Here is a 27,340-nt window from a genome sequence, read left to right as displayed (position 1 = left end):
CTGTGCCTATCAATTAGTTGATTGACTTCTCAAAGGAGACTTTATCTAGTCAATGATTTCAATCTGATAAGTGTATGCTGAAGGGCAATTTAAACCAGACACAGGGGTTCAGAGCTTCCCAGAGTGGATGAGAGGGGAGCACTTAGAGCCACTGACTCACATTGGTAGATCTGCAGGAAGGTTTCAGTGAGCTTGGTGGTGAGGACAGGCTCAGGCAGGTCTCTGAAGTACTGTTTCAGCAGGTCGGCCACATCGTAGGCTGATTGGCCCTGGTACCTCACGTGGTCTGGGGAATTTTCATTCAGCTGCCGCAGAGTCTGGATCCGAGACTTCACCCCAGACTTACGGAAAATGCCAACCTTGACAGGAATAGGATTGAAAAACAGTTGATACTGTCATTGGTGTATTAGCATTATTCATAAACATCAATGCATGATAATATATAATGTATCACCAAGTACATGAAATCTCACTACAATAGAAATACAGTAACATAACATATCTGGAGTGGAACACATACTAAAATCATAAGGTTATACACACACTGTAGCATGAGGGAACACGTTTACTTTGAGGGGATGAGAGTGACTACCTTTTCCAGACATTGGCTGCGGAGGTAGCGCATGGCCTGCTGGATGCTCTGGGGTAGGGGTTGCCCACTCCTTTGGACATTGATGATTGGTGGAACACCAAAAACCTGTTTGTCCCTATAGTCAGGGACCTTACTCCTCTTCATAAACTTAGGAATAGACCTGCCAAAACAGAGGGAAAGGGGGACTAGATTCAATCTTTTCATGTAGATATCACCATAAAGGTTGTTACCATGTAATATTGTCAAATTGGATGTGTTGTGGGTGATTTGTTAGTCTAAACGGAGTGGGAAAAGGGTAGAAACTATGCAAACAGCACCACAGGTAACATTAGATATTTTTCTTGTACATCTGATGTCATTTTTGGATGAAAAATGTTTGAACTGTTTGGGTGAAATCTGTTTGGATGAAAACTGTTTGGATGTGTTGTGGGTGAATTGGTAGTCATTCAACCTAGTGGAAAAAAGGCAGAAACTACCCAAACAGCACCTCCACCAACATCAAGGCGGTGACCCGATCCTGTAGGTTCATGCTCTACAACATTCGCAGAGTACGACCCTGCCTCACACAGGAAGCGGCGCAGGTCCTAATCCAGGCACTTGTCATCTCCCGTCTGGATTACTGCAACTCGCTGTTGGCTGGGCTCCCTGCCTGTGCCATTAAACCCCTACAACTCATCCAGAACGCCGCAGCCCGTCTGGTGTTCAACCTTCCCAAGTTCTCTCACGTCACCCCGCTCCTCCGCTCTCTCCACTGGCTTCCAGTCGAAGCTCGCATCCGCTACAAGACCATGGTGCTTGCCTACGGAGCTGTGAGGGGAACGGCACCTCCGTACCTTCAGGCTCTGATCAGGCCCTACACCCAAACAAGGGCACTCCGTTCATCCACCTCTGGCCTGCTCGCCTCCCTACCTCTGAGGAAGCACAGTTCCCGCTCAGCCCAGTCAAAACTGTTCGCTGCTCTGGCACCCCAATGGTGGAACAAGCTCCCTCACGACGCCAGGACAGCGGAGTCAATCACCACCTTCCGGAGACACCTGAAACCCCACCTCTTCAAGGAATACCTGGGATAGGATAAAGTAATCCTTCTAACCCCCCCCTTAAAAGATTTAGATGCACTATTGTAAAGTGGTTGTTCCACTGGATATTATAGGTGAATGCACCAATTTGTAAGTCGCTCTGGATAAGAGCGTCTGCTAAATGACTAAAATGTAAAAATGTAAATTAGATATTCTCCTTGGACACCTGATGTCTTTTTTGGATGAAAACAGTTTGGTCTATCGCCAAATCCTAATCAGTCTATTTTGGAACAAAACGGTTTCAATTTTGTCTGATGCATATTCACATAATGCTTTTACACTAAGGGATGAAGCCTAATTGGGTGACAGCACATGGCTGATGATGCAAGAGAAATTAAAGTTTGAAACTTTTTGGATGGAGAATAAAACCTCCTAACTGAGCATGTGCTAAAATGGCCACTGCAATTATAGATAATGGTTTCATTGTGTATGATGTGATTGATTGTTGCGAAGCAAGAGTCATCTGCATGAGAAATAAGAGCTGAATGAGACAGTTGTGAAATTTTACAAATCTAACGTTTTAACAGCTTTCTTTATACTACTATTCATTAGCTGCATAAATGTAGATCAAAGGCCTTGCCATATGGAAAAACATATACGATGCATTTTAAAAAGCAATATCCTTACCACAAAACAATACTCACTGCCCTGACTAAATGCATATGAAAGGGACAGTATAATAAAGTGCACTTCCCTACGTCTCTGCCTTTTATCTATTTTTGAATCTCCACTCTCCACACCCAAGGGCCCTCCACTCACCAGCTCCAGCCATGTTTGTTGGGTTCGCAGTATTTCTCCATTATAGCAGTGAGCCGGAGTAGAGAGAACTTTTGCAGAAGGTTGAGCTGAGCGGCTGACTGACGGTTAATTTCCTGGGAGGCTGAAGTCAGGCTCGGCCTGTGGGAGTTCTGGAAACTATGCCACCGTAGCTTCCTAGAGAGAGGGGAAATGTATTGGGAATAAAGGTCAATGTTTTGATCTATATGAGTGCCCATTTGTGGTATATCTTAGAGGCGATTAAATCAATTAATTTATGTGTTTTTACTATTATACTGTCTAAATGTCAAGAGCTATTTGACATTTGGTAAAATATTGATGAACCTGAACATGTTATCATCTTTATGTATAACAATGTATGTTTACCTGCTTGGCCTGGTTAAGGAAGCACCCACTCCTGAGTCCCTTCGTTCTCTTGTCTCAACATCCTCCACCTCATTCAAAGAGTTTCCTGTGCTGTCGTAGTCACTGGCCATCGTGCCTACATCTGACATAGACTGCTCCTCAAAATGGAGGCTGGAGGAGAATGTTGTTTCTCTGGTCTCGTCAGTGTCCTCCTCTTCCTCATGCTTGTCACTGAGCTCCTGACACACCTTCTTGGACCACTGGTCTATATTCTGCTGAAGGCCATGGACATGTTGAAGGATATCATCCAGGTGCTCAAAGACCTTTTCTCTCAATTCGTCTGAACTGCCACTAGCCTCATTCACATTGTCATAGATGCTCCCCACTGAGGAACACGAGTTTCTTCTTCTAGGAAACATGTTGAATTCCTGGGACTCGTGACTGCTGCCCAGGGAGAGGTTTACGTCCTCCATCTGCAATTCACGCAGCTCGTGAGAGGTGGAAGTAGTGCACAGGCTCTCGATGGATAGGGACTTGGGGAACGTGCCTGGCTTGTGGTCCATTGGCAGATGAACCAGACAATCCAGTCCATTTTTATAGCCACACTTCTGAATAACCTGTTTAGCCCCTTTCCACCCTGCCATGTCATAGTCCTCTAGATAGAGCCAACTGCTCTTCGCATTAGCTCTGTCCACAACTGGGGACCTACGGCCTGTGCGACAGATAGTATGGGCTTTTCTGCTGTAATTTACACTGCTTTTTTCTGTAGTGTTATTTTTTAAACCAGGAAGACTTTCATTGGAAGTGCAATGCAAACTGCCAGGGGTTAGAGGGAACTGCAGCGGAGAGATCACAACTTGGCCATCTGTCACTTCCCTCTCTTTATCCTTTCTCTTGAACGACTCCATTCTCTTCAGGAAGGTATTGGAACACCTCTTGGTCTTCTCTCTGCTGACAGGAACAGTAAGCAGGTCTTTGGGAGACACAGGCTGGTCCTCACAAGCGGATCCATTGGGAGAGTGGGAACCATGGGAGTCATGGTGGGAGGTAAGGGTGTAGGTCTCTGCCGTGCTGGTGACCTGACTGGAGGGGTTGCTGAACGTGGTACCTCTGTCACTCTTCACACTCAGGCTGCTACTGCTGTGGGTGGAGGTGACCTCCAGGTTGCTGAAGTCACTCAGGATGCTCTCACTACTGGCAGAGGCCCTCAAGGGGTGCAGGGTGGTGGAGGAGTGGATCTCCATGCTAGGGGAGATGTGTGGGGAGAGGGTACGCAGTCGGGACCATGTCTTACTCTCTCGCTGGAATGCCCAGCGGTCACTGATGGCACACAGGTCATCCTCCTCAGAGTCTTCACTCTGCATCAGATGATAGACAAATTAGAGACCATTTTATAACATGGTTATGGAAGGATAATTTGCATTGACAAGGGCTATGTCTAAGTGCAAAGCAAATATTGACTTATTTGTGCATGTACAATGGAAAATAAAACAATTGTAATATACAAGGCCGTCAAGCAAACTCAGATAGACTGTGAAAGTCAGAGAGACATGTAACAAGCTATAGCAGTGGATCTAGTGGCTGGCCTGCACACAACAAACTTTGAGACAGACAGATCTTATGTGCAGGTCTACTCACTTGTTTGCACTGAAAATGGACCTCCAGTCTCATGGAGGCACACTTGTTCAAGGTTGACAGCCTCCTACATGGAAATGAAAGAGATCAAATGAAAAAACACAGGAAATATCAAAATATTTGGTTTGTTTACAAGTGCAGTGCTAATTCAAATTACACTGAACAAAAATATGAACGCAACATGCAACAATTTCAAAGATTTGACTGAGTTACAGTTCATATAAGGAAATCAGTCAATGTAAATAAATCAATTAGGCCCTAATCTATGGATTTCACGACTGGGAATACAGATATGCATCTGTTGGCCACGGATACCTTAAAAAAAGCTAGAGGCATGGATCAGAGAACCAGTCAGTGACCACTGTTTTTTTCATGCCGCGTGACACATCTCCTTTCCATAGAGTTGATCAGGCTGTTGATTGTGGCCTGTGGAATGTTGTCCCATTCCTCTTCAATGGCTGTGTGAAGTTGCTAGATATTGGGGGGAACTGGACACGCTGCCATACACGTCGATCCAGAGCATCCCAAACATGCTCAATGGGTGACATGTCTGGTGAGTATGCAGGCCATGGAAGAACATGGACATTTTCCACTTCCAGGAATTGTGTACAGATCCTTGCAAAATGGGGCCGTGCATTATCATTATGAAACATGAGATGATGGTCACGGATGAATGGCACAACAGCTGGTCTCAGGATCTCGCCACGGTATCTCAGTGCATTCAAATTTCCATCTATAAAATGCAATTGTGTTCGTTGTCCATAGCTTATCCCTGCCCATACCATAGCCTCTCTGTTCACAACGTTGACATCAGCAAACTGCTTGCCCACATGACACCATACATGCAGTCTGCCATCTGGCCGGTATAGTTGAAACCGGAATTAATCTGTGAAGAACACACTTCTCCAGCGTGCCATTGGCCATCGAAGGTGAGCATTTTCCCGCTGAAGTCAGTTACGACGCCGAACTACAGTCAGGTCAAGAACCTGGTGAGGACGGCAATCATGCAGATGAGCTTCCCTGAGACGGTTTCTGACAGTTTGTGCAGAAATTCTTTGGTTGCGCAATCCCACAGTTTCATCAGCTGTCCGGGTGGCTGGTCTAAGATGATCCCGCAGGTGAAGAAGCTAGATGTGGAGGTCCTGGTCTGGCTTGGTTACACGTGGTCTGCGGTTGTGAGGCCGGTTGGACGTTCTGCCAAATTCTCTAAAATGGCGTTCCAGGCGGCATATGGTAGAGAAATTAACATTAAATTCTCTGGCAACAGCTTTGGTGGATATTCCTGCAGTCAGCATACCAATTGCATGCTCCTTCAAAACTTGATTTTGTATGTTTGCCCACTTACAAAGAAATGATCAGTCTATAATTTTAATAGTAGGTTTATTTGAACAGTGAGAGACAGAATAACAACAAACAAATCCAGAAAAACGCATGTCAAAAATGTTATAAAATGATTTGCATTTTAATGAGGGTAATAAGTATTTGACCCGTCTGCAAAACATGACTTAGTACTTGGTGGCAAAACCCTTGTTGGCATTCACAGAGGTCAGATGTTTCTTGTAGTTGGCCACCAGGTTTGCACACATCTCAGGAGGAATTTTGTCCCACTCCTCTTTGCAGATCTTCTCCAAGTCATTAAGGTTTCGAGGCTGACGTTTGGCAACTCGAACCTTCAGCTCCCTCCACAGATTTTCTATGGGATTAAGGTCTGTAGACTGGCTAGGCCCCTCCAGGACCTTAATGTGCTTCTTCTTGAGCCACTCCTTTGTTGCCTTGGCCGTGTGTTTTGGGTCATTGTCATGCTGGAATACCCATCCACGACCCATTTTCAATGCCCTGGCTGAGGGAAGGAGGTTCTCACCCAAGATTTGACGGTACATGGCCCCGTCCATTGTCCCTTTGATGCGGTGAAGTTGTCCTGTCCCCTTAGCAGAAAAACACCCCCAAAGCATAATGTTTCCACCTCCATGTTTGACGGTGGAGACGGTGTTCTTGGGGTCATAGGCAGCATTCCTCCTCCTCCTCCAAACACGGCGAGTTGAGTTGATGTCAAAGAGCTGAATTTTGGTCTCATCTGACCACAACACTTTCACCAGTTGTCCTCTGAGTCATTCAGATGTTCATTGGCAAACTTCAGACGGGCATGTATATGTATTCTTGAGCAGGGGACCTTGCGGGCGCTGCAGGATTTCAGTCCTTCACGGCGTAGTGTGTTACCAATTGTTTTCTTGGTGACTATGGTCCCAGCGCCTGAGATCATGAACTTTCTGATTCCTACCTTGTCTAATGAGATAAGGAGGATAAAGGTTTCTTCCATTTGCGAATAATCGCACCAAATGTTGTCACCTTCTCACCAAGCTGCTTGGCGATGGTCTTGTAGCCCATTCCAGCATTGTGTAGGTCTACAATCTTGTCCCTGACATCCTTGGAGAGCTCTTTGGTCTTGGCCATGGTGGAGAGTTTGGAATCTGATTGATTGATTGCTTCTATGGACAGGTGTCTTTTTTACAGGTAACAAGCTGTGTTTAGGAGCACTCCCTTTAAGAGTGTGCTCCTAATCTCAGCTCGTTACCTGTATAAAAGACACCTGGGAGCCAGAAATCTTTCTGATTGAGGGGGGGGGGGGGGGGGAGGGTCAAATACTTATTTCCCTCATTAAAATGCAAATCAATTTATAACATTTCTGACATGCGTTTTTCTGGATATTTTTGTTGTTATTCTGTCTCTTACTGTTCAAATAAACCTACCATTAAAATTATAGACTGATCATTTCTTTGTCAGTGGGCAAACGTACAAAATCAGCAGGGGATCAAATACTTTTTTTCCCCCACTGTATGTGGCATTGTGATGTGTGACAAAACTGCACATTTTAGAGTGGCCTTTTATTGTCCCCAGCACAAAGTACACCTGTGTAATGATCATGCTGTTTAATCAGCTTCTTGATATGCCACACCTGGCATGGATTATCTTGGCAAAATATACATTCTCACTAACAGGGATGTAAACAAATTTGTACGCACAATTTTTGAGAAATAAGCTTTTTGTGCATATGGAACATTTCTTGGATATTTTAATTAAGCTCATGAAACATGAGACCAACACTTTACATGTTGCGTTTATATTTTTGTTCAGTGTAGATAGCTATCTATAAATTATCTGACAGTAGCAGTATTCTCTGTTTCAAATTTATTAACAATAACAAAAAAATAGGGTCATGTCGTTGGTTAGATAGGTCGCTTAGCTTGTTAGTTGATAAGAAATAGAATTGTCAGTATTCACAAAAACAAAACATTCTGTTTTTCAAGTCAATGTGTAATATTTTCAATGTTTTCAAGGACTACTCCCATGGCACCCCTTAGTAACTGTGTTCCAGATCAGTTTGCATCTCATGCATTAGTTTATATTTTTAAGCAGTTATTTTAGGTCCCACACGACTTGATAGTGAATGAAAACGCCAACCTCTGTCCCCGTTCCCCCGTCCCAGAAAAAAAAATTCAAGGCTCACACATCGTTGATGGCTCAAAATGCATTACTTTTTTAGAGCACGAGTATGCAGATATGCAGGCCTTGAGCCAGGCTGTTTTATTTTTACATCACGCCACCCCAGACTGAATTTCACACCATGTCAATTGCTGCACCACAGATTTAAATGAGTCTGTATGTGAGGCATTTCACTAACAGGTTTATTTAGGAAAAATGTGTCAAATTATATTTCATACATTTCAAGAGTCAGAAAGTCTACAGTGAACTTGAACACGTTTAAATTTATGCTTGATTCATGTCCTTTTTCTGAAGACAGACAGCAGTTCAACTTTTCTCTTACAGCTCAAAGTTTCCATAGTTGGAACTTGGTAGACAGTAAAAAAGTTTGTCTTTATCATTATTGTATCGTATCATATCGAAAGGCCTCTCTCTGCCTTCATTATTTATTCTGGTGTTGACAATATTGACAATATTTTTACAATAATTCATGAGATATAAGACTGATCTTAAACATATCACTGATTAATGCTTATCAATGTAACAATATCACTCAATCATTTTCTTTTCATAAGAAATGTGCTATCTTGAGAAACATTTGATTAGTCAAACATGCCATGTTCTCAATTACATATTTATTGGAATGCCCAGCTGTCCTATATTTTTTAGAAGTGTATATTTGTATTCTGAGAGAATAGATTCATAGCTACTCCTCTGAGGACAATCTGGCAGCATGGTGACTCTGGGAGATCAGGTGATTTACTGGGATTTGATTGGAAATTCAGTCACCATGTCTCTACTGCTCTTACACACACAAATACACACACACACACACACACACACACACACACACACACACACACACACACACACACACACACACACACACACACACACACACACACACACACACACACACACACACACACACACACACACACACACACACACACACACACACAAAGTCTATCAACTCAAGTTATAGTTTGCCACCAACCAGAACTCTGTTCAACAGAGTCATTTTTTTATAGATTTGTGCAACTGATGTTTGAGTCAATGACCAGCAGTGAAAACCCTCTTTATCACACCTCAAAAGATGGATATGGGTATGAATAATTATTGAAAATATTCTTAAAAAAAAGTGTAAAATAAATTATTGTATTTATAATAGCAACGATAACAATCCACATCATTATAGTGGGATTCCTATACTTCCCAGAAAACAAATACAAATCATTTTAATTCAAGTTCATTTTTAAGAATTGCAAAATCATTACCAACAATGCATAGCATACCTCATAGTATGAGACTTGGATGCAGACGTGAAAGGTAATGGAAATGTGAATACCTTACCTGCATAGTGACTTCAGTGAATCCTGGTCCAGAAACCCATGGTCTTTTTTCACAGAGGAGATGTCTAAAGGAAACTGTCCCGCTGCAGAACAAGAGAGGTGGATATGTTAATAGGTGTGTTTAGACTTTTTTTATGGGAACTTTACTCTCCCGGCACCAAAGACACCAGATTAACAGCATATGGCCATATCAAATTTATGAATGTATGTTTTGCGGGTAGGTTATACTGTTGGGTGATTTGGTCAGATTCTAGGAAAACATGACCAACCTCTTGAGGTCATAAATATTACTCTCTTTTAAACATTAAAGGTGGTCCCATGTAGCTCAGTTGGTAGAGCATGGCGCTTGCAACGGCAGGGTCCTGGGTTCAATTTCCATAGGGAACGAGTACAAAAAAAGTATGAAAATGTATGCGCTCACGACTGTAAGTCGCTCTGGATAAGAGTGTCTGCTAAATGACTAAAATGTAAATGTCTATGATATAAAATTCATGCCAACCGGTTATGTGCAGACATTCATTTTGAGACATGCTGCCTGCAGTCCTTGGCAATGCATGCATTTTATACAGTATTATGTATTCGCGACTAAATCAGCAAAATTAAACAGTTTGACAAGCCTTTACATTACTGATCAATGACTGGATGCTATGGACTAATCTCCAAATCTCATGATTTTTTTTACAACAGTTTGATTAAAACTGTAAAAAGTGGTTAAAAATTCTATGTGGCTTAACGAGGGGCTATTTTTGTGTGCGTAGGGATATTAGAGAAAGAAAACTGTTCGTCACACAACATTCCAGAGGCTTCTCATTTCCAGCTTTTGTTTCTCTCTACTTCCCTTTTGCAGCGGCTACACTGTTAGGAGAGGGTGCTTTCCTTACATCTGATGAGTACTACCTCCTGGCATTTAGAACAAAGTTGATAAACAATTAAGATTGTTTAGATTAAGGCTGAGAATAAAGAGATTATTTGTTAACATATACAGTACCACCAACCAACTGCAAGCATTAACAAGGTTTAGTCATAATGCTTTCACACTTGTCTTTCACTACAGCTTATTCTGACTGGCAGTGGTGCATTTCCTTCATGTCTAATTCATGTGAATTATCAACATTGAACTTTGGGCATTTCAAATTTGTCAGACTTTAATCTATGATTTACCTGTGAAGTTCATTCTCCATAGAATATGCATTGCACAACCAACTAATTGAGAGAATGTGATTCGTTCAACAATAATTGGGTATTGCAATTACAGTGCCTTGCAAAAGTATTCATCCCACTTGGAGTTTTTCCTAATTTATTGCATTACAACCTGTAATTTAAATAGATTTTTATTTGGATTTCATGTAATGGACATACACAAAATAGTCCAAATTGGTAAAGTGAAATGAAAAAATTTAAAATAAAAAAAAAGGAAAAGTGGTGCGTGCATATTTATTCACCCCCTTTACTATGAAGCCCCTAAAAAGATCTGGTGCAACCAATTACCTTCAGAAGTCATATAATTAGTTAAATAAAGTCCACCTGTGTGCAATCTAAGTGTCACATGATCTGTCACATGATCTCAGTATATATACACCTGTTCTGAAAGGCCCCAGAGTCTGCAACATCACTAAGCAAGGGGCACCACCAAGCAAGAGGCACCATGAAGACCAAGGAGCTCTCCAAACAGGTCAGGGACAAAGTTGTGGAGAAGTACGGATCAGGGTTGGGTTATAGAAAAATATCAGAAACTTTGAACATCCCACGGAGCACCATTAAGTCCATTATAAAAAAATGGAAAGACTGGGCACCACAACAAACCTGCGAAGAGAGGGCCGCCCACCAAAACTCAACCAGGCAAAGAGGGCATTAATCAGAGAGGAAACAAAGAAACGAAACATAACCCAGAAGGAGCTGCAAAGCTCCACAGCGGAGATTGGAGTATCTGTCCATAGGACCACTTTAAGCCGTATACTCCACAGAGCTGGGCTTTACGGAAGACTGGCCAGAAAAAAAACATTGCTTAAAGAAAAAAATAAGCAAACAAGTTTGGTGTTCGCCAAAAGGCATGTGGGAGACTCCCCAAACATATGGAAGAAGGTACTCTGGTCAGATGAGACTAAAATGTAGCTTTTTGGCCATCAAGGAAAATGCTATGTCTGGCGCAAACCCAACACTTCTCATCACCCCGAGAACACCATCCCCACAGGGAAGCTTGGCGGTGTCAGCATCATGCTGTGGGGATGTTTTTCATCGGCAGGGACTGGGAAACTGTTCAGAATTGAAGGAATGATGGATGATGCTAAATACAGGGAAATTCTGGAGGGAAACCTGTTTCAGTCATCCAGAGATTTGAGACTGGGACGGAAGTTCACCTTCCAGCAGGAAAATGACCCTAAGCATACTGCTAAAGCAACACTTGAGTGGTTTAAGGGGAAACATTTAAATGTCTTGGAATGACCTAGTCAAAGCCCAGACGTCAATCCAATTGAGAATCTGTGGTATGACTTAAAGATTGCTGTACACCAGTGGAACCCATCCAACTTGAAGGAGCTGGAGCAGTTTTGCCTTGAAGAATGGGTAAAAATCCCAGTGGCTAAATGTGCCAAGCTTATAGAGACATACCCCAAGAGACTTGCAGCTGTAATTGCTGCAAAAGGTGGCTCTACAAAGTATTGACTTTGGGAGGGGTGAATAGTTATGCACGCTTAAGTTTTCAGTTTTTTGTCTTAGTTGTTGTTTGTTTCACAGGGAAAAATATTTAGCATCTTCAAAGTGGTAGGTATGTTGTGTAAATCAAATGATACAAACCCCCAAAAAATCTATTTTAATTCCAGGTTGTAAGGCAACAAAATAGGAAAAATGCCAAGGGGGGTGAATACTTTTGCAACCCACTGTAAATTAGCTTTCAACCTGATGAAAGCAGCATGTTAAATGATCGTGTTTGCTAGACATGGGGATAGCTTGATTAGAAGACTGCTGAGTGGAGGCAAATAACACTGCTCATTGACAGCTTCTGCATCATAAGTGACATGTAGCCTACAGTCAGGTTTATTTTGGTACCCAAATTTAGCTCTAACATCCTGTAACACAGTACAGTAATTGGTGATGTGAGAAGATTACATTGTGTATATAGCAGCAAATCTGGTTTGTTTCATTTTACTATAGTACTGTGCATGCATTGATGAGCTAGAAGTTCATGGATGCAAACCTGTCTGTACTGTAGGAGCTAACCAAACACAACGAGTCTCTCTGGACCATAGTAGTCATATTAACTTGGTTGACCATTATAGAGTCTAGAGTCCATAAACCACAGGGACATCTATTGATTACCTTCGTAGAGCTGGGCATATTGCGGAAATCCAGCAGCCCGCAGCCAATTACAAGCTTCTTTAGCCTCCAGTTCTGAAAAGGAAAAAATAAAACGCATAAAGATACACAGACACATGTATTGTACTACAGTTACAACCTAAGTACGTCTTCTAAATGAAAAGTTAGGTGGTTGCTATGACTTGACTCATTAGTTTCACTATACATATTCCTCCAACCAGATTCGGAGAGCCTGATAGAAGGCAATGATGATGGCCAAATGAAAGACCCCAATGCACGGAGGCAAAGCAGAGGCTTATCTATCAAGTTGGTTTATCATTTTATTTGACTTTACAACATTCCACAGTTTAACAATACTGTCACTACTGCATGACATTGGCTTGACACAGGCAAAAATTCATAGAAACTAAACACGTCTGTAAGACCTCATCTGTGTGGGATATGTGGATGCACTGACATTACTGCCTCCGGTAGATTGTCAATGTGGCCTTTTAGCAATATGGTTGGTTCAGATAACCACCTGGCAACATACGAGGTAAATAGAACATATTTATGAGGTCTGACCACAAAATTCTAATATGTGAAGAACATATCCTCGGAAGGTTACAAATGAAGCCCATTATGAAATTCAACCCATGCTTTGAAAATTCTGAAAATGATCGCAAAATTGTACATTCTTCTTCCTGCTTAGTAAATATTATTTAGTAGTCTACAGCGTTGGATTTTTAATGGAGAGACAATTCATAGATTGTGTGTGTGAGTACCTCTCTCTATATGAAGATAGTTTATCTAAAAGGTAATGAATGGACATACAATAACCAGTGAGCCTTTCACACAAAGACCTCTTGCATCAGTTTACTGTACTATAGACTACTGTATGTTTGACTCACGTCTAAATTGTCCCTCTCTTTTCCTCTCCGGGAGACTCCACCTCCTTATGACATTCCTTAACTCCCATATACCCAGAGCTCCGACTGGATATCATAACTGAGGCCTGTGTTCTCAAGCACTGTGCTATCCACCAGGGAAAGCCTGAAACTCCAGCAGTAAAAGAGAATTTGCGAAATAGGTCTTCGCAACATCAACTTTCAGAAGGTATAGAGCGGTATCTGAACAATTGCCAAATTACCAGTCTACTCAGTTATTCAGAACATCACAATTGATATCAAAGGAACATGAACTAAATCTGTGTGGCCTATATCATTATTGAGATGATGAGTATAATTGTAAGGGACCTCTCGTTAATTCATGAGTTCCAAGCTGAAAGACCTGTAGAGTGAGCTGTGTGGGTCCCCAGGGAAGCCATGCTTCCTTCCCATGCAGATATCTCCTCCCTAACTGCCCTACCCTACAGCACACTGGCTCCAGGAAAAGGCCAGTTGTAGCCTATATGCAGACTCATTGGGATTACTCATTGAATACATACTCAAACAGTACAAGCCACCCACTGAAACTAAAATAGCTACATGACATATACTTCTACCATTGAGACTTGGTTAGCCTCATGCCTTCTTAGTTCATGGGTTTCTATTACATATTTAAGCCAAACCAGCAGAATCCTCTCTGCTTTGAGGTCAGTAAGCAACATGATTAATTTCCAACAGGAAAGTCAAAACCTAAGACACCCAAGAAGAAAGACGAAGAAACTACTACAGTGACTGACGCTTAGAGGAATCTCCCATTGGTACTGTATGTCAGAAAGCTCCTTCACTGCAAAAATAGTATAATATTCCATATCCTTCCTCTCATCTCTAAAGATCGACTGTCCCTCCCCTGTAATCAGTCAGAGAAGCAGCTGGAAAGCTGTTGAAACTTCAAACAGATTTGCCTTGAGGAAAGTGCAGCATCCTGACCAGCGCTACCATCTGGTTTTCCTTCTCTACGGTTTTCATTTGAGCCGCCTGCCAATTGGAGTCTAGTCCTTCCCTCATGCTGAGGCTTGAAGCCGCCCATTGAACATTGACACCATCAGATACCTGAACAGCTGAGACTTGGGGAGTATTACATTTACATTTACGTCATTTAGCAGACGCTCTTATCCAGAGCGACTTACAAATTGGTGCATTCACCTTATAATATCCATTAACAAGTCGTCATTCAGAGCTCCTTAAAAGGGAACACTGATCATGTTCTCCTCTGACTTCTGCACTTCACTACCACCATCAACAAGCTTAATTAAGTATATAATATGGATGCCATACTGAATTTCTACAAGTGACGATTGAATTCCTTAAATTGCTAGCATATGTTTACAAAAAAATAAGGGGATTTGCTGCATTCGTGTAAATCATATTACAGACACTTCAACAACAGTCTTTTCATTCATCAGCACTTTGAAAGTTGGACAGAAGGTGAAGCAAAGCATTTTTATGAGACTTGTTACTATGCTTGATTAGACTGTGAGTTTTGACCAGTCACGTTCTGTAGATTTTATGACCGTTGTGTCTGAATGTAAATGTGGCAGTCTCTTCAGGGGTTGGGGGTGAACAGAAGGGAGGACTATTGTTCTTGGGGTGAGAGGTGAGCAGGAGGGCTGCCTGCCTATCTTTCTCCTGCCTGCCTGTCAAGTTGACTTGAAGGTTAGACGGGGAAGACCTGGTTCTCTATGAGGGAGCAGAGTGCTGCCTTTTTATCAAGAGTGAAGTGAAGGTTAACCACAGAGCGAGCTGTTGTTTCCCTGTCTGGGTGTGAGTGAGCAAAGGGGCAGAACGGTCGGTGCCTATCTCTGGGTTGAGTTGGGGGAGAGAGTACTGATCAGGAGAGGTGTCTATCTCTCTGGTGGTGGAGGTGTTGCTTCTGTTTAAACTCCTCATCTGAGGAGAAGATGGTTTGACACCACAGAGAAGAGAGAGAGCCATGCGGGGCAGACTGGGGTAGGGTGGATGGGAGGCTAATGGCTGACAGGAAATCCCCAGCACTGGGAGGGAGTGTTGACACAAAGGGAGACGTTTATACCACAGAGTGTGCTAAGGGGCTCTTCATATTTTATAATATAGTGTGTTCTCTGTGCTGTTGAGGGCATCAATTACTACATAACCAATCGTTTACGTGCTATCTAATGATCATGTTCTTCTCTGACTGCTGTACTTCTCAGGGGAATTGCTGAGGACTATTAAAACCAGAAAATAAATAAGCCAACATTGTGATTGGCTTAAAAAGCCTTGCTGTGGTACGAGTTCCACATTCTTCAAAGTATTACCTAAAAATCTACAAATAGAGGAATGAAATGTGTGTGCCTTTTTTCATACCATTTATATTTGATACCATTTTATACCTTAAAAAAAATCTAACTTTTGATTTCAAACAACTTTTATTATTCACTGAATTAATGCAAATGTTATTATCAGTACTTCACCATAAACACAAGAAAAACACAGTGGTCCAAAGACAGAGAGGGGATATTCTCTCAGTGACCACAAATCCCTGCATTCCCATTTCTCTTTCAAAACTGAATAATTGGTATTGTTCGCAGGAGATGTAAGGCTGCCATTGTTTCAAACCCAACTTTTCAATGAACGGCTAAGCTACCACAATGCAAGCCATTGATCACCAAGGGTTCAAAGCCCACACGATCAACAAGTCTTACTGTACATTTCCATTTGATTAAAATTCCAACAGGATTGAGCGTGTGTGGTGACATCAGGAGTTCAAAGGTCTCATTCTCTCGACACAGTAGATGGCTTTAACATTATAATATATAATTAGCATAAGGTTAAAAGCTGCTTAATTGTTCACTACAATGGGCTTTAAAAATGAATCAGAATGTATTTAGAAGTAGATACAGCTGTATAATGACTCTAAAAAGATCATTTCTTTAGAAGACAGAACGTCTTTTCAAAGCACATCATAAGCTTTCTAAATCATACCTTTCATTCTATGTTTTTAATTCTTAATCAGTAAAATCTTAATAGATCTTTCTGAACTTTTTTAATAAGAAGAAATCAATCATATGCTCTAATTGTCCCTCTCTTTTTCTCTCCTTGGGTCTCCATAATATACTGACGTAAATAAACTAACTAAAAAATAAGATAATTTCAGAAAGGATAAGTCTCATACTCACCATTTTTCCCGAGCAGTTGCTGAAACTTAGTCCGACCACTCATTAACAAATAAAAAGGGCATTGAAGCCCAAAACACTCAACAGTAGCCTGGTGGTGGAGGTCAAAACTTTACAGATTCCATAAGTGATTGAGAGTTAGTTACACAAATCCAAGAAGAACAGTTTCAAGCAGGCAAAAGAAACCAAGCAAGGGAACTGAAGCCAGGGATTCCAGTTATCGCTACGTTTCTATATGCGAACAACTGTACCAGCCTAACAGAACCTGCCCTTCATGACCCCATTCATGCTGAAAACCATCTGGTTCCTCTTGAACAACTGTCCCACCTCAGACACCCCACCCCCCTCCAGGAAGGCCATACCATTTGAGCTAGTGAGGGGGTGAATTACAGGCTTTCGCAAACTCTAACACAGACTTAAAAACCACAACTTTAATACAGAAAGATGGTTCAATTTCTTCCTTTCAAACTATAACTGTATGCACAATTATAATATGTTTTATTCTTTTTACTTAACTACCCTAAATTTAGGCCTAAAACTGCTTCCCTGACTGTCCTTTCAGAGCTTCAGTAAATAACTTTCTTGTTTAACTTCTAAAATCTATGACACCTCTGAAATAGTTATTTATTTCAACCATTTAAACATTTCTCTGAAGCTGTCACAAATGTTATCAAACCAAGGGGTAGGAACTGTAGGCTGTGTGAGCTCTGTTCACACAGCAGACTTGTTGAAACAAGCCAACAAGCCAGATCTGAGGAGAGGAAACAATATACAGTGCCTTCAGAAAGCATTCCTACCCCTTGACTTATTCTACATTTTGTTGTGTTACAGCTTGAATTCAAAATGGATTAAATATTTTTTTTCGCACCACACTACACACTTAATACCTCATAATGACGAAGTGAAAACATGTTTTTAGACATTTTTGCTCATTTATTGAAAATGAAACACAGAAATATCTAATTTACATAAATATTCAAACCCCTGAGTCAATACTTTGTAGAAGCATCTTTGGCAGTGATTACAGCTGTAAGTCTCTTAAGAACTTTCTACACCTGGATTGTGCAATATTTGACCATAATTGTTTTCAAAATTCTTCAAGCTCTATCAAATTGGTTGTTGATCATTGCTAGACAACCATTTTCAGGTTGTGCCATAGTATATTTAAGTCAAAACTGTAACTCGGCCACTCAGGAACATTCACTGTATTCTTGGTAAGCAACTCCAGTGTCGATTTAGCCTTGTGATTTAGGTTATTGTCTTGCTGAAAGGTGAATTCATCTCCCAGTGTCTGGTGGAAAGCATGTGCTTAGCTCCATTCTGTATTTTTTCCCCCTCAAATACTCCCCAGTCCTCAACGATTATAAGCATACCCATAACATGATGCAGCCACCACTATGTTTGAAAATATGGAGCGTGGTACTCAGTAATGTGTTGTATTGGATTTGCCCCACATTTTTTTGCAGTATTTAAAATAATATATATTTAACCTTTATTTAACTAGGCAAGTCAGTTGAGAACAAATTCTTATTTACAATGACGGCCTACACCGGCCAAACCCGGACGACGCTGGGCCAATTGTGCACCGCCCTATGGGACTCCCAATCACATCCGGTTGTGATACAGCCTGAATTCAAACCAGGGTGTCTGTAGTGACGCCTCAAGCACTGAGATGCAGTGCCTTAGACTGCTGCGCCACTCAGGAGCCACTCAGGAGTATTACTTTAGTGCCCTGTGGCAAACAGGATGTAAGTTTTGGAATATTTGTATTCTGTACAGGCTTCCTTCTTTTCACTCTGTCAATTAAGTTAGTATTGTGGAGTAACTTCAATGTTGTTCATCCATCCTCAGTTTTCTCCCATCACAGCGATTAGTATATGTGGAGTGCAGAGATTAGGTAGTCATTCAAAAATCATGTTAACACTATTATTGCACACAGAGTACATGCAACTTACTATGTGATATGTTAAGCACATTTTTACTGCTAAACATATTTAGGCTTGCCATAACAATGATGTTGAATACTTATTGACTCAAGACATTTCAGCTTTTCATTTTTTATTAATTTGTAAAAATGCCAAATAACATAATTCCACTTTGACATTATGGGGTATTGTGTGTAGGCCAGAGACAAAAAAAATCTAAATTGTATCCATTTTAAATTCAAGCTATAACACAACAAAATGGGAAAAATTCAAGAGGTGTGGATACTTTCTGAAGGCACTGTACATCCCTGTCATGTACGACTGGGAAAACATCTGGAAATCACAAAAACCAAGACCAAATACACATACACATACTATTGTTCGAGACAGAATTGTGCTTTCAGCACTTGTATCATCACATTACTGGCTCAAATAGCTGACCAATCAGCCTGTTACCAACCCTTAGTAAACTTCTGGAAAAAATGGTGTTTGACCAGATACAATGCTATTTCACAGTAAAGAAATTGACAACAGAATTTCTGCGTGCTTATAGGGAAGGACACTCAACAAGCATAGCACTTACACAAATGACTGATGATTGGCTGAGAGAAATGATGATGATAAAATGATTGCGGGGGCTGTTTTGTTAGACTTCAGTGCAGCTTTTGACATTATCGATCATAGTTTGCTGCTGGAAAAATGTATGTGTTATGTCTTTACACCCCCTGCTATAATGTGGATAAAGAGTTACAGAGGGTGTTCTTTAATGGAAGCCTCTCAAATACAATCCAGTTAGAATCAGGAATTCCCCAGGGTAGCTGTTTAGGCCCCTTGCTTTTATACATTTTTACTAACGACATGCCACTGACTTTGAGTAATGCCAGAGTGTCTATGTATGCGGATGACTCAACACTATACACGTCAGCTACTACAGCGACTAAAATGACTGCAACACTCAACAAAGAGCTGCAGTTAGTTTCGGAGTGGGTGACAAGGAATAAGTTAGTCCTAAATATTTCTAATATTAAAAGCATTGTATTTGGAACAAAACACTCACTAAACCCTGAACCTCAATTAAATCTTGTAATAAATCGAAGTTTATCATTTTAAAAGGCTACTTGATCATTAGAAAACCCTTTTGCAAGAGTTGCAAAGAAAAAGTAATATCTCAGACTGGCCAATAACAATAAAAGATTAAGATGGTCAAAAGAACACAGACATTGGACAGAGGAACTCTGCCTAGAAGGCCAGCATCCCGGAGTCGCCTCTTCACTGTTGATGTTGAGACTGGTGTTTTGCGGGTACTATTTAATGAAGCTGCCAGTTGAGGACTTGTGAAGCGTTTGTTTCTTAAACTAAACACTCTAATGTACTTGTCCTTTTGCTCAGTTGTGCACCGGGGCCTCCCACTCCTCTTTCTATTCTGGTTAGAGCCAGTTTGCGCTGTTCTGTGAAGGGAGTAGTACACACCGTTGTATGAGATCTTCAGTTTCTTGGCAATTTCTTGCATGGAATAACCTTAATTTCTCAGAACAAGAATAGACGGACGAGTTTCAGAAGAAAGTGCTTTGTTTCTAGCCATTTTGAGCGTGCAATCGAACCCACAAATGCTGATGCTCCAGATACTCAACTAGTCTAAAGAAGGGCAGTTTTATTGCTTCTTTAATCAGAACAACAGTTTTCAGCCCTGCTAACAAAATTGCAAAAGGGTTTTCTGTTGATCAATTAGCCTTTTAAAATGATAAGCTTGGATTAGCTAACACAACGTGCCAATGGAACACAGGAGTGATGGTTGCTGATAATGGGCCTCTATACGCCTATGTAGATATTCCATAAACAATCTGCCGTTTCCAGCTACAATAGTAATTTACAACATTAACATTGTCTGCACTGTATTTCTAATCAATTTGATGTTATTTTAACAGACAAAAATGTGCTTTTCTTTGAAAAACAAGGACATTTCTAAGTGACCCCAAACTTTTGAACGGTAGTGTACACAGAGAGCTAATATTAATATGTCAATTTCTCCTGGCTGAAAGTGAAGGAGAGATTGACTTCATCACTACTTTTATTTATGAGAGGTATTGACATGTTGAATGCACCAAGCTGTCTGTCTAAACTACTGGCACACAGCTCGGACACCCATGCACACCCCACAAGACATGCCACAAGTGGTCTCTTCACAGTCCCCAAGTCCAGAACAAACTATGGGAGGCACAGAGTACTACACAGAGCCATGACTACAGGGAACTCAATTCCACATCAAGTAACTGACGCAGTAAAGTTAGATTTTAAAAACAGATTAAAAAAAAACACATTATGGAACTGCGGGGACTATGAAGCAACACAAACATTGGCACACACACACACACACACACACACACACACACACACACACACACACACACACACACACACACACACACACACTATACATACACATGGATTAGTATTGTAGATATGTGGTGGTGGTGGAGTAGGGGCCTGAGAGCACACAGTGTGTTGTGAAATCTTGAATGTATTGTAATGTTTTAAAATTGTATAAACTGCCTTAATTTTGCTGGACCCCAGGAAGAGTATCTGCAGCTTTGGCAGCAGCTAATGGGGATCCATAATAAATACAAATACAAATACTTGACATCACTCTTGGGGGTGTTTGTGTGGGGTTTGTGGGGTTAAATGACATACTGAAATACTGTCTGTAGTCTTCTTCACATCTTTTTCCCTCTACTTGTTTTGTCCCTGTCTGTACAGTATATTTGCCATTTGAGAGGTCAAGCTCAAGGCCAGTGGACCTAGCTGTTATCGTATTGTAGAGCAACACAAGTTTAACCTTCAACCTTCCACATAAAGCTTTGCAATAGCACACTATATGATGGCATACTCTTCATAACTGTTTCCAGATAAGCTAAATCTACCCGAGGAAAGGCCATTAGGGTCTGATGTTCATGATCAGATCAAAGTTCAGAAGCAGTTTGGAACTTTCTCTCTTTTCATTTTCCATTTCTATGACTAATCCATGACAGACATTTCCTTGCATACCGGCAGATGGGTTCAGAGGGAGATATGTCCTTCTGGGAAACTACAGTGAATATGTAACACAGACAGCAAAAGGAAAAGGTGTGGTACAGAAGAGCTGACCTCTCAGGAAATGAGTTGTTAGAGGAGGCTGGTAGACTAGAACATGTCATAATGTCATAATCTTCCTAAACACCGGTCTGCTTCTCTGATCTTTTTCTTTGCGTAATTAAACCTTACTTTCGAAAATTGTTCTAAAAATGGTATATACCCTGCTGTAATATTCCAATACACAAACATTCAATATGTACAAACACTCACATTTCTCACATAGGTCATGAACCTGCACCTGCTCCTCAAATTTCAATTTTGGAACAGAATGAGTAACAACAAATCAATCATAAATCAATCAAAAAGAACAGACCATACATGTTTATTCTCTTCCACTACCAGGATGACATGTGCCCAATACCTCACACCATTGTCATTCCTCAGAGTGGGTAGTCCATGTGATGCTGTGTGCCCACCTAGTGCTTAACTTGGGTAAGAGCTCACCGGAGCTGAGTACCAGCACCTCAAATCTTCTACTGCTTGAGATCCTGCACCTCTTATAGAATATCCGCTCAAAAGTATTGTGGAACTCCTGCACCTAAATAATACACAGTACCGGCATCCAAAATGAGTACCGTCTCCTATTTCTGTCAAAGTCAAGCACTGGTGCCCAACACATGGCTGCGCTCAGTGCCGCACAACTTTCCATCGCCTGAAGAAATTATATATAATATGTCAGATATACCCTTTCATTCTTGTTTCATCTCAACAGGATTTGTCCTTTTTACTGAGTGCATCGCCTGCCATAAATCCTGAATCATGTCACCTCTTACTATAGTATAGGACAATTTGTGCAATGCCTGGTAGGGTGGAACATGCTTTGTCTGTGATATTATAGAGGAGAAACACTTTCACAAGAGGGATATAGAATAGAGACAATGATCAACAACATTTCCACATGACTGCAATCACCTGTGCAACTGTCAGTAGAAAGAGCATTACCATAAATAAGAGGTTTCAATTATAATGTTCACTGAACAGAGCCCTTGTAATTACAGCTAGGTAGGCCTGCTTTGCAGTACATTTACATTCTGACATCAAGTCCTATGCATGAGACTAGGACATAATCCACCCATATAGCTTTTTCCCTAAACATTGAAGATCGTAGTAATAAGGTCATTGAAGTATTATTTAAAGGAGACAATTCTAATCTCATCTAGATCTATGATTTTTTAGAAGCTCTAAAATCTTTCATAGTAGAAAAAGCACCACCCTCAGCCCTTCACCATGTTATTAATGGCACTGGGCTGTCTCTAGGGAAACCATGGCCTTTAAACCTGAGCCTGTGATTGGAGAGCAGCTGTTGCTTTATTAAGCCTATCATATCTCTTCTATGGAACTGAGTTCAAATGGGCTCAAAGGAAAAGGATGAGAGGAAATGACAAATATAATGAAAAAATGTGAAACAAAAGGGACTGCTCATCTTGTTGCATTTCACAGTATGAGAAGCATGTCTTTCTGTTTATTAGCAAATACATACATGATAACACAGCTAGCTCATGAGAGACAGTTGTGTTGTGAATGCTGCATTATGACTGGGTGCCCTGGGTAGCTTCCTATTTGGAGGCTGTCGATCAAAGGTGGGCCTTCTTTAGATAGAGCTAAAGCTATTACAGGATCATCTGGATGCATCCATAGCCTACCTAAACATATTTTAATATAGCCTATAGCTCTGTCTTCAACAGCACTCTGTTGTAGACGACAATACCATAGCTTAAATTGATGTGCAATCCTTTCCCAGTAACTAAACTAAAATGAATAGGTTGATCAGGATTTGCAGCCATTAATTGAGTGGAAAGTGTAGCTGTGAAGACAGTCTGGCAGTAAAAAATGTCATAATTGATGTTTTGCGGTGGTTGCCTATTTAATAGATTAACCAATTACAGACTTAGGCATAGCCTACTTTTACAATTTACCTGCAACATGTTGGTGGTCTAAATTCCTTTGCAATAAAGCACTCGCTTTATGCGTGCAGTCTTGAGTTTGAAAAGTTGGGGACTTTGATTTATAACCATTACAAGTTTCACTATCCATTCTCAGCAGCAACCGTTGTCTGTTATAGCTTTCTTTTGACTTTTCAAACTTCCTGACCTAGAGCATTTTCCAGATGTAGTCTGTGAAGTAATTTGTAGTTATGTCCTGTATTCAATGAAGATATACTGAATTCATCTTTCAGACTTTCCCGCTGCAATAAATGAATGGCACACGATGCATAGACTACTACAGTACTCTCTGGTGTGGTGTGGGATATTAAGTTCATGGCTATAATTGTCCTTCAAATCATGATGCATAGCGGATTTAAAACAGCAGTGTAGACTTCTACTTTGAAGATGAACAACAAGTGATGTTCAGTCAGAAGCTAATATAACCCATGTCTGGAATTCAATAAATTGTCCAGTACATTCGGAAAGTATTCAGACCCCTTCCATTTTTCCACACTTTCTTACGTTACAGTCTTATTCTAAAATCGATTAAAGAAAAAAATGTCCTCATCAATCTACACACAATACCCCATAATGACAAAACAAAAACAGGGTTTTGGACATTTTTGCAGATGTATTAAAAATAAAAAACAGAAATACCTTGTTTTGTCATTCATTAACAGGTGTGCCTTGTTAAAAGTTAAATTGTGGAATTTCTTTCCTTCTTAATGCGTTTGGGCCAATCAGTTGTGTTGTGACAAGGTGGGGGGGATCAAATCCATATTGTAGCTAGAACAGCTCAAATAAGTAAAGAGAAATGACAGTCCATCATTACTTTAAGACATGAAGGTCAGTCAATCCAGAAAATATTTTCAAGTGCAGTCTCAAAAACCATTAACGGTATGATGAAACTGGCTCTCATGAGGACCGCCACAGTGAAGGAAGACCCAGAGTTACCTCTGCTGTAGAGGATAAGTTCATTAGAGTTAACTGCACCTCAGATTGCAGCCCAAATAAATGCTTCACAAGTAACAGACACATCTCAACATCAACTGTTCAGAGAAGACTGCGTGAATCAGGTCTTCATGGTCGAATTGCTGCAAAGAAACCACTACTAAAGGACCCCAATAATAAGAAGAGACTTGCTTGGGCCAAGAAACACTAGAAATGGACATTAGAATGGTTGAAATCTGTCCTTTGGTCTGATGAGTCCAAACTTGAGATTTTGGGTTCCAACTACCCTGTCTTTGAGAGACGCAGAGTAGGTGAACGGATGATCTCTGCATGTGTGGTTCCCAACATGAAGCATTGAAGCAGAGGTTTGATGTTGCTTTGCTGGTGATACTGTCAGTGATTTATTTAGAATTCAAGGCACACTTAACCAGCATGGCTACCACAGCATTCTGCAGCGATACGCCATCCCATCTAGTTTGCGCTTAGTGGGACTATCATTTGTTTTTAAACTGGACAATAACTCAACACACCTCCAGGCTGTGTAAGGACTATTTGACCAAGAAGGAGAGTGATTGAGTGCTGCCTCAGATGACCTGGCCTCCACAATCACTTGACCTCAACCCAATTGAGATGGTTTGGGATGAGTTGGACCGCAGAGTGAAGGAAAAGCAGCCAACAAATGCTCAGCATATGTGGGAACTCCTTCAAGACTGTTATAAAAACATTCCAGGTGAAGCTGGTTGAGAGAATGCCAAGAGTGTGCAAAGCTGTCATCAAGGCAAACGGTGGCTACTTTGAAGAATCTCAAATATAAAATATTTGTTTTAATAGTTTTGATGTTTTCACTACTGTTCTACAATGTTGAAAATAGTGAAAATAAAGAAAAACCCTTGAATGAGTAGGTGTGTCCAAACTTTTGATTGGTACTGTACATAATATTTTTTGTTTGTTTGTTTAGCTTACAAATATTATTTAAATGTATGCATTAAGCTGTCTGTAATATAATACTTATGGCAAAAACAAATGTAGACAATTGTAAATGCATTTCTATGGCATCCAAACTATTTTGGTGAGAGGAGTGCATAGATGGAGGTGCGGTGACTTCAAGACAGCATTCTCTGTCAGTCAAGTAGTATATATATAAATCACTGGCTACTACTTTCAATTTATTTAATACCAGGCTTTGTTTTTCTTTGAGAAGACCACTTCTAGGTAGAGTAGACAATTTGATTAACCAACAATAACAAAAGAGATGCACATATTTGCTCTCAATGCTTTGCTCTTAAATCAATTTTCTCTGAATGATAGTCTTTTATCCTTACCTGCTCTCTTGTAGCCCCATGATGAGGACATCAGCTGAAAGAAGGAAAATAGAGCATGTCATTTCCATACGTGGAATGTTTCATATGGAATGTTTTGCAGCATCAAGTGCAGTAACTCTTTATTTATTTTCTAACATATAACATGTATTTTAAATGTGTTGTCAATACATTGTTAGAAAACATTATTTAAGTTACAACTTTGTTATATATGGGTCATATGCACAACATTCTTGAAGTAAAATTAGACAAATTAAGTAAGACTTGAGAAATGTAGTAGACTGTGACATTTATTCAACAAAGAATCAACTATTCTGTGTAGTTCCAGCCTTATATTATGATCTTACATTTTCAATGATGTCAGAACTTTCTAAAAGGAGCACGATTGGCTCCAAGTGGAAGCTTGTGAAAGGCTACATTTGAATCCCGTTGCTGCGGTAACTCTGGGCTAACACCTCCTTGAGAGCATGCTCACTGAAAACAAGCCAGCCTTCACTCCATTCCTACACCCACTCCCAACTGCCTGGAATGTCCGTTACTTTGGGAGTCACATGCTGAACAGACCACTACTATGAAACTGTAGCAAGTTATGAGAACTCTCCTTTTTTAACGTTTCTTTCCGAACAATAGTATATAACTGCAACTATATACATATGTAGTTTATAAAAAAAATAAGTGAGGAGTTTCTTATTACAACGAGTTAGAATGACTTCTTAAAAAGCAGAGGAACCCATTAAATACAAAATATATAGTAATAATATATGTCATTTAACAGACGCTTTTATCCAAAGGGACTTACAGTCTTGCGGGCATGCATTTTTACGTATGGATGGTCCTAGGAATCGAAGCCACAATCTTGCCGTTGCAAGCTACCAACTGAGCCATACATGACCAAAACACAGTTGGAGTATGATAAATACTTAAATCTACATTTAAAAACAGATTATCTTTATCACATTCATTCTTATCTTTACCAGTACACATTTCAAACAATATACCAAAATATTTTAAACTTTTTAAAAGTTTGTTTACGTTAAAGAAATTGTTCTTACCTTTGCTCTTCCAAACAATGAGCACAAACAGCTGAAAAAGGCCATGTTCAGGTGTCCTATGAAAGGTCCCAGGTCCTGTATCCGAGGTCACAGGGGGGCCAAAGGTGCTGGGTCCTGCATGGCTGTTCAGTGTCCACCACAGCCCAGCGCTGGAGTTGGAGCTGGAGCTGGAGCTGGGAGGCAGGATGTTGAGAAGCTGGCTGAGGGAAGTGGGCAGGGCTTGGGACAGTAAATCACAGCAGTAGCACAAGCCTGATCCAAAGGATGCTTTATGCATACCAATGGCTGAAGCACTGGACTCTGGAACTGGAAAAAAAAAGGCCACTCAAAAAACAGCATACAGTATAATGTAGCTCTGAAACCAATAGATGGCTGGATTCACTGCAGCTTAGGCGGGGCTCGGCATGCAGTAT

General features: G+C 40.7%; 1 protein-coding gene across 2 annotated transcripts in view; it reads right to left on the bottom strand.

Moving 5' to 3' along the window:
• stard8 (StAR related lipid transfer domain containing 8) overlaps positions 1 to 27,091 on the bottom strand; it is a 39,716-nt gene extending 12,625 nt beyond the window's left edge. The window contains exons 1-9 of one of the 2 annotated variants that reach the window (XM_014137511.2): positions 26,928 to 27,091; positions 25,879 to 25,912; positions 12,573 to 12,644; positions 9,259 to 9,340; positions 4,429 to 4,492; positions 2,812 to 4,148; positions 2,428 to 2,601; positions 593 to 752; positions 161 to 359 (exon numbers count right to left, since the gene is read on the bottom strand). In XM_014137511.2, coding sequence (XP_013992986.2) covers positions 161 to 359; positions 593 to 752; positions 2,428 to 2,601; positions 2,812 to 4,148; positions 4,429 to 4,492; positions 9,259 to 9,340; positions 12,573 to 12,644; positions 25,879 to 25,912; positions 26,928 to 26,972 — 2,167 coding nt within the window. In that variant the 5' untranslated portion in view covers positions 26,973 to 27,091. Of the gene's footprint in view, positions 1 to 160; positions 360 to 592; positions 753 to 2,427; positions 2,602 to 2,811; positions 4,149 to 4,428; positions 4,493 to 9,258; positions 9,341 to 12,572; positions 12,645 to 16,629; positions 16,945 to 25,878; positions 25,913 to 26,927 lie in introns of those variants that run through there. The other variant, XM_014137512.2, reaches the window with a different exon arrangement.
• Positions 27,092 to 27,340: the final 249 nt, after the last annotated feature.

The sequence above is a fragment of the Salmo salar genome, chromosome ssa13 (assembly GCF_905237065.1).
Source record: "Salmo salar chromosome ssa13, Ssal_v3.1, whole genome shotgun sequence".
NCBI classification, from domain to species: Eukaryota; Metazoa; Chordata; class Actinopteri; order Salmoniformes; family Salmonidae; genus Salmo; species Salmo salar.
The sequence above is the reverse complement of the archived record's forward strand: the minus strand, read 5'-3'. Positions and strand labels throughout refer to the sequence as shown.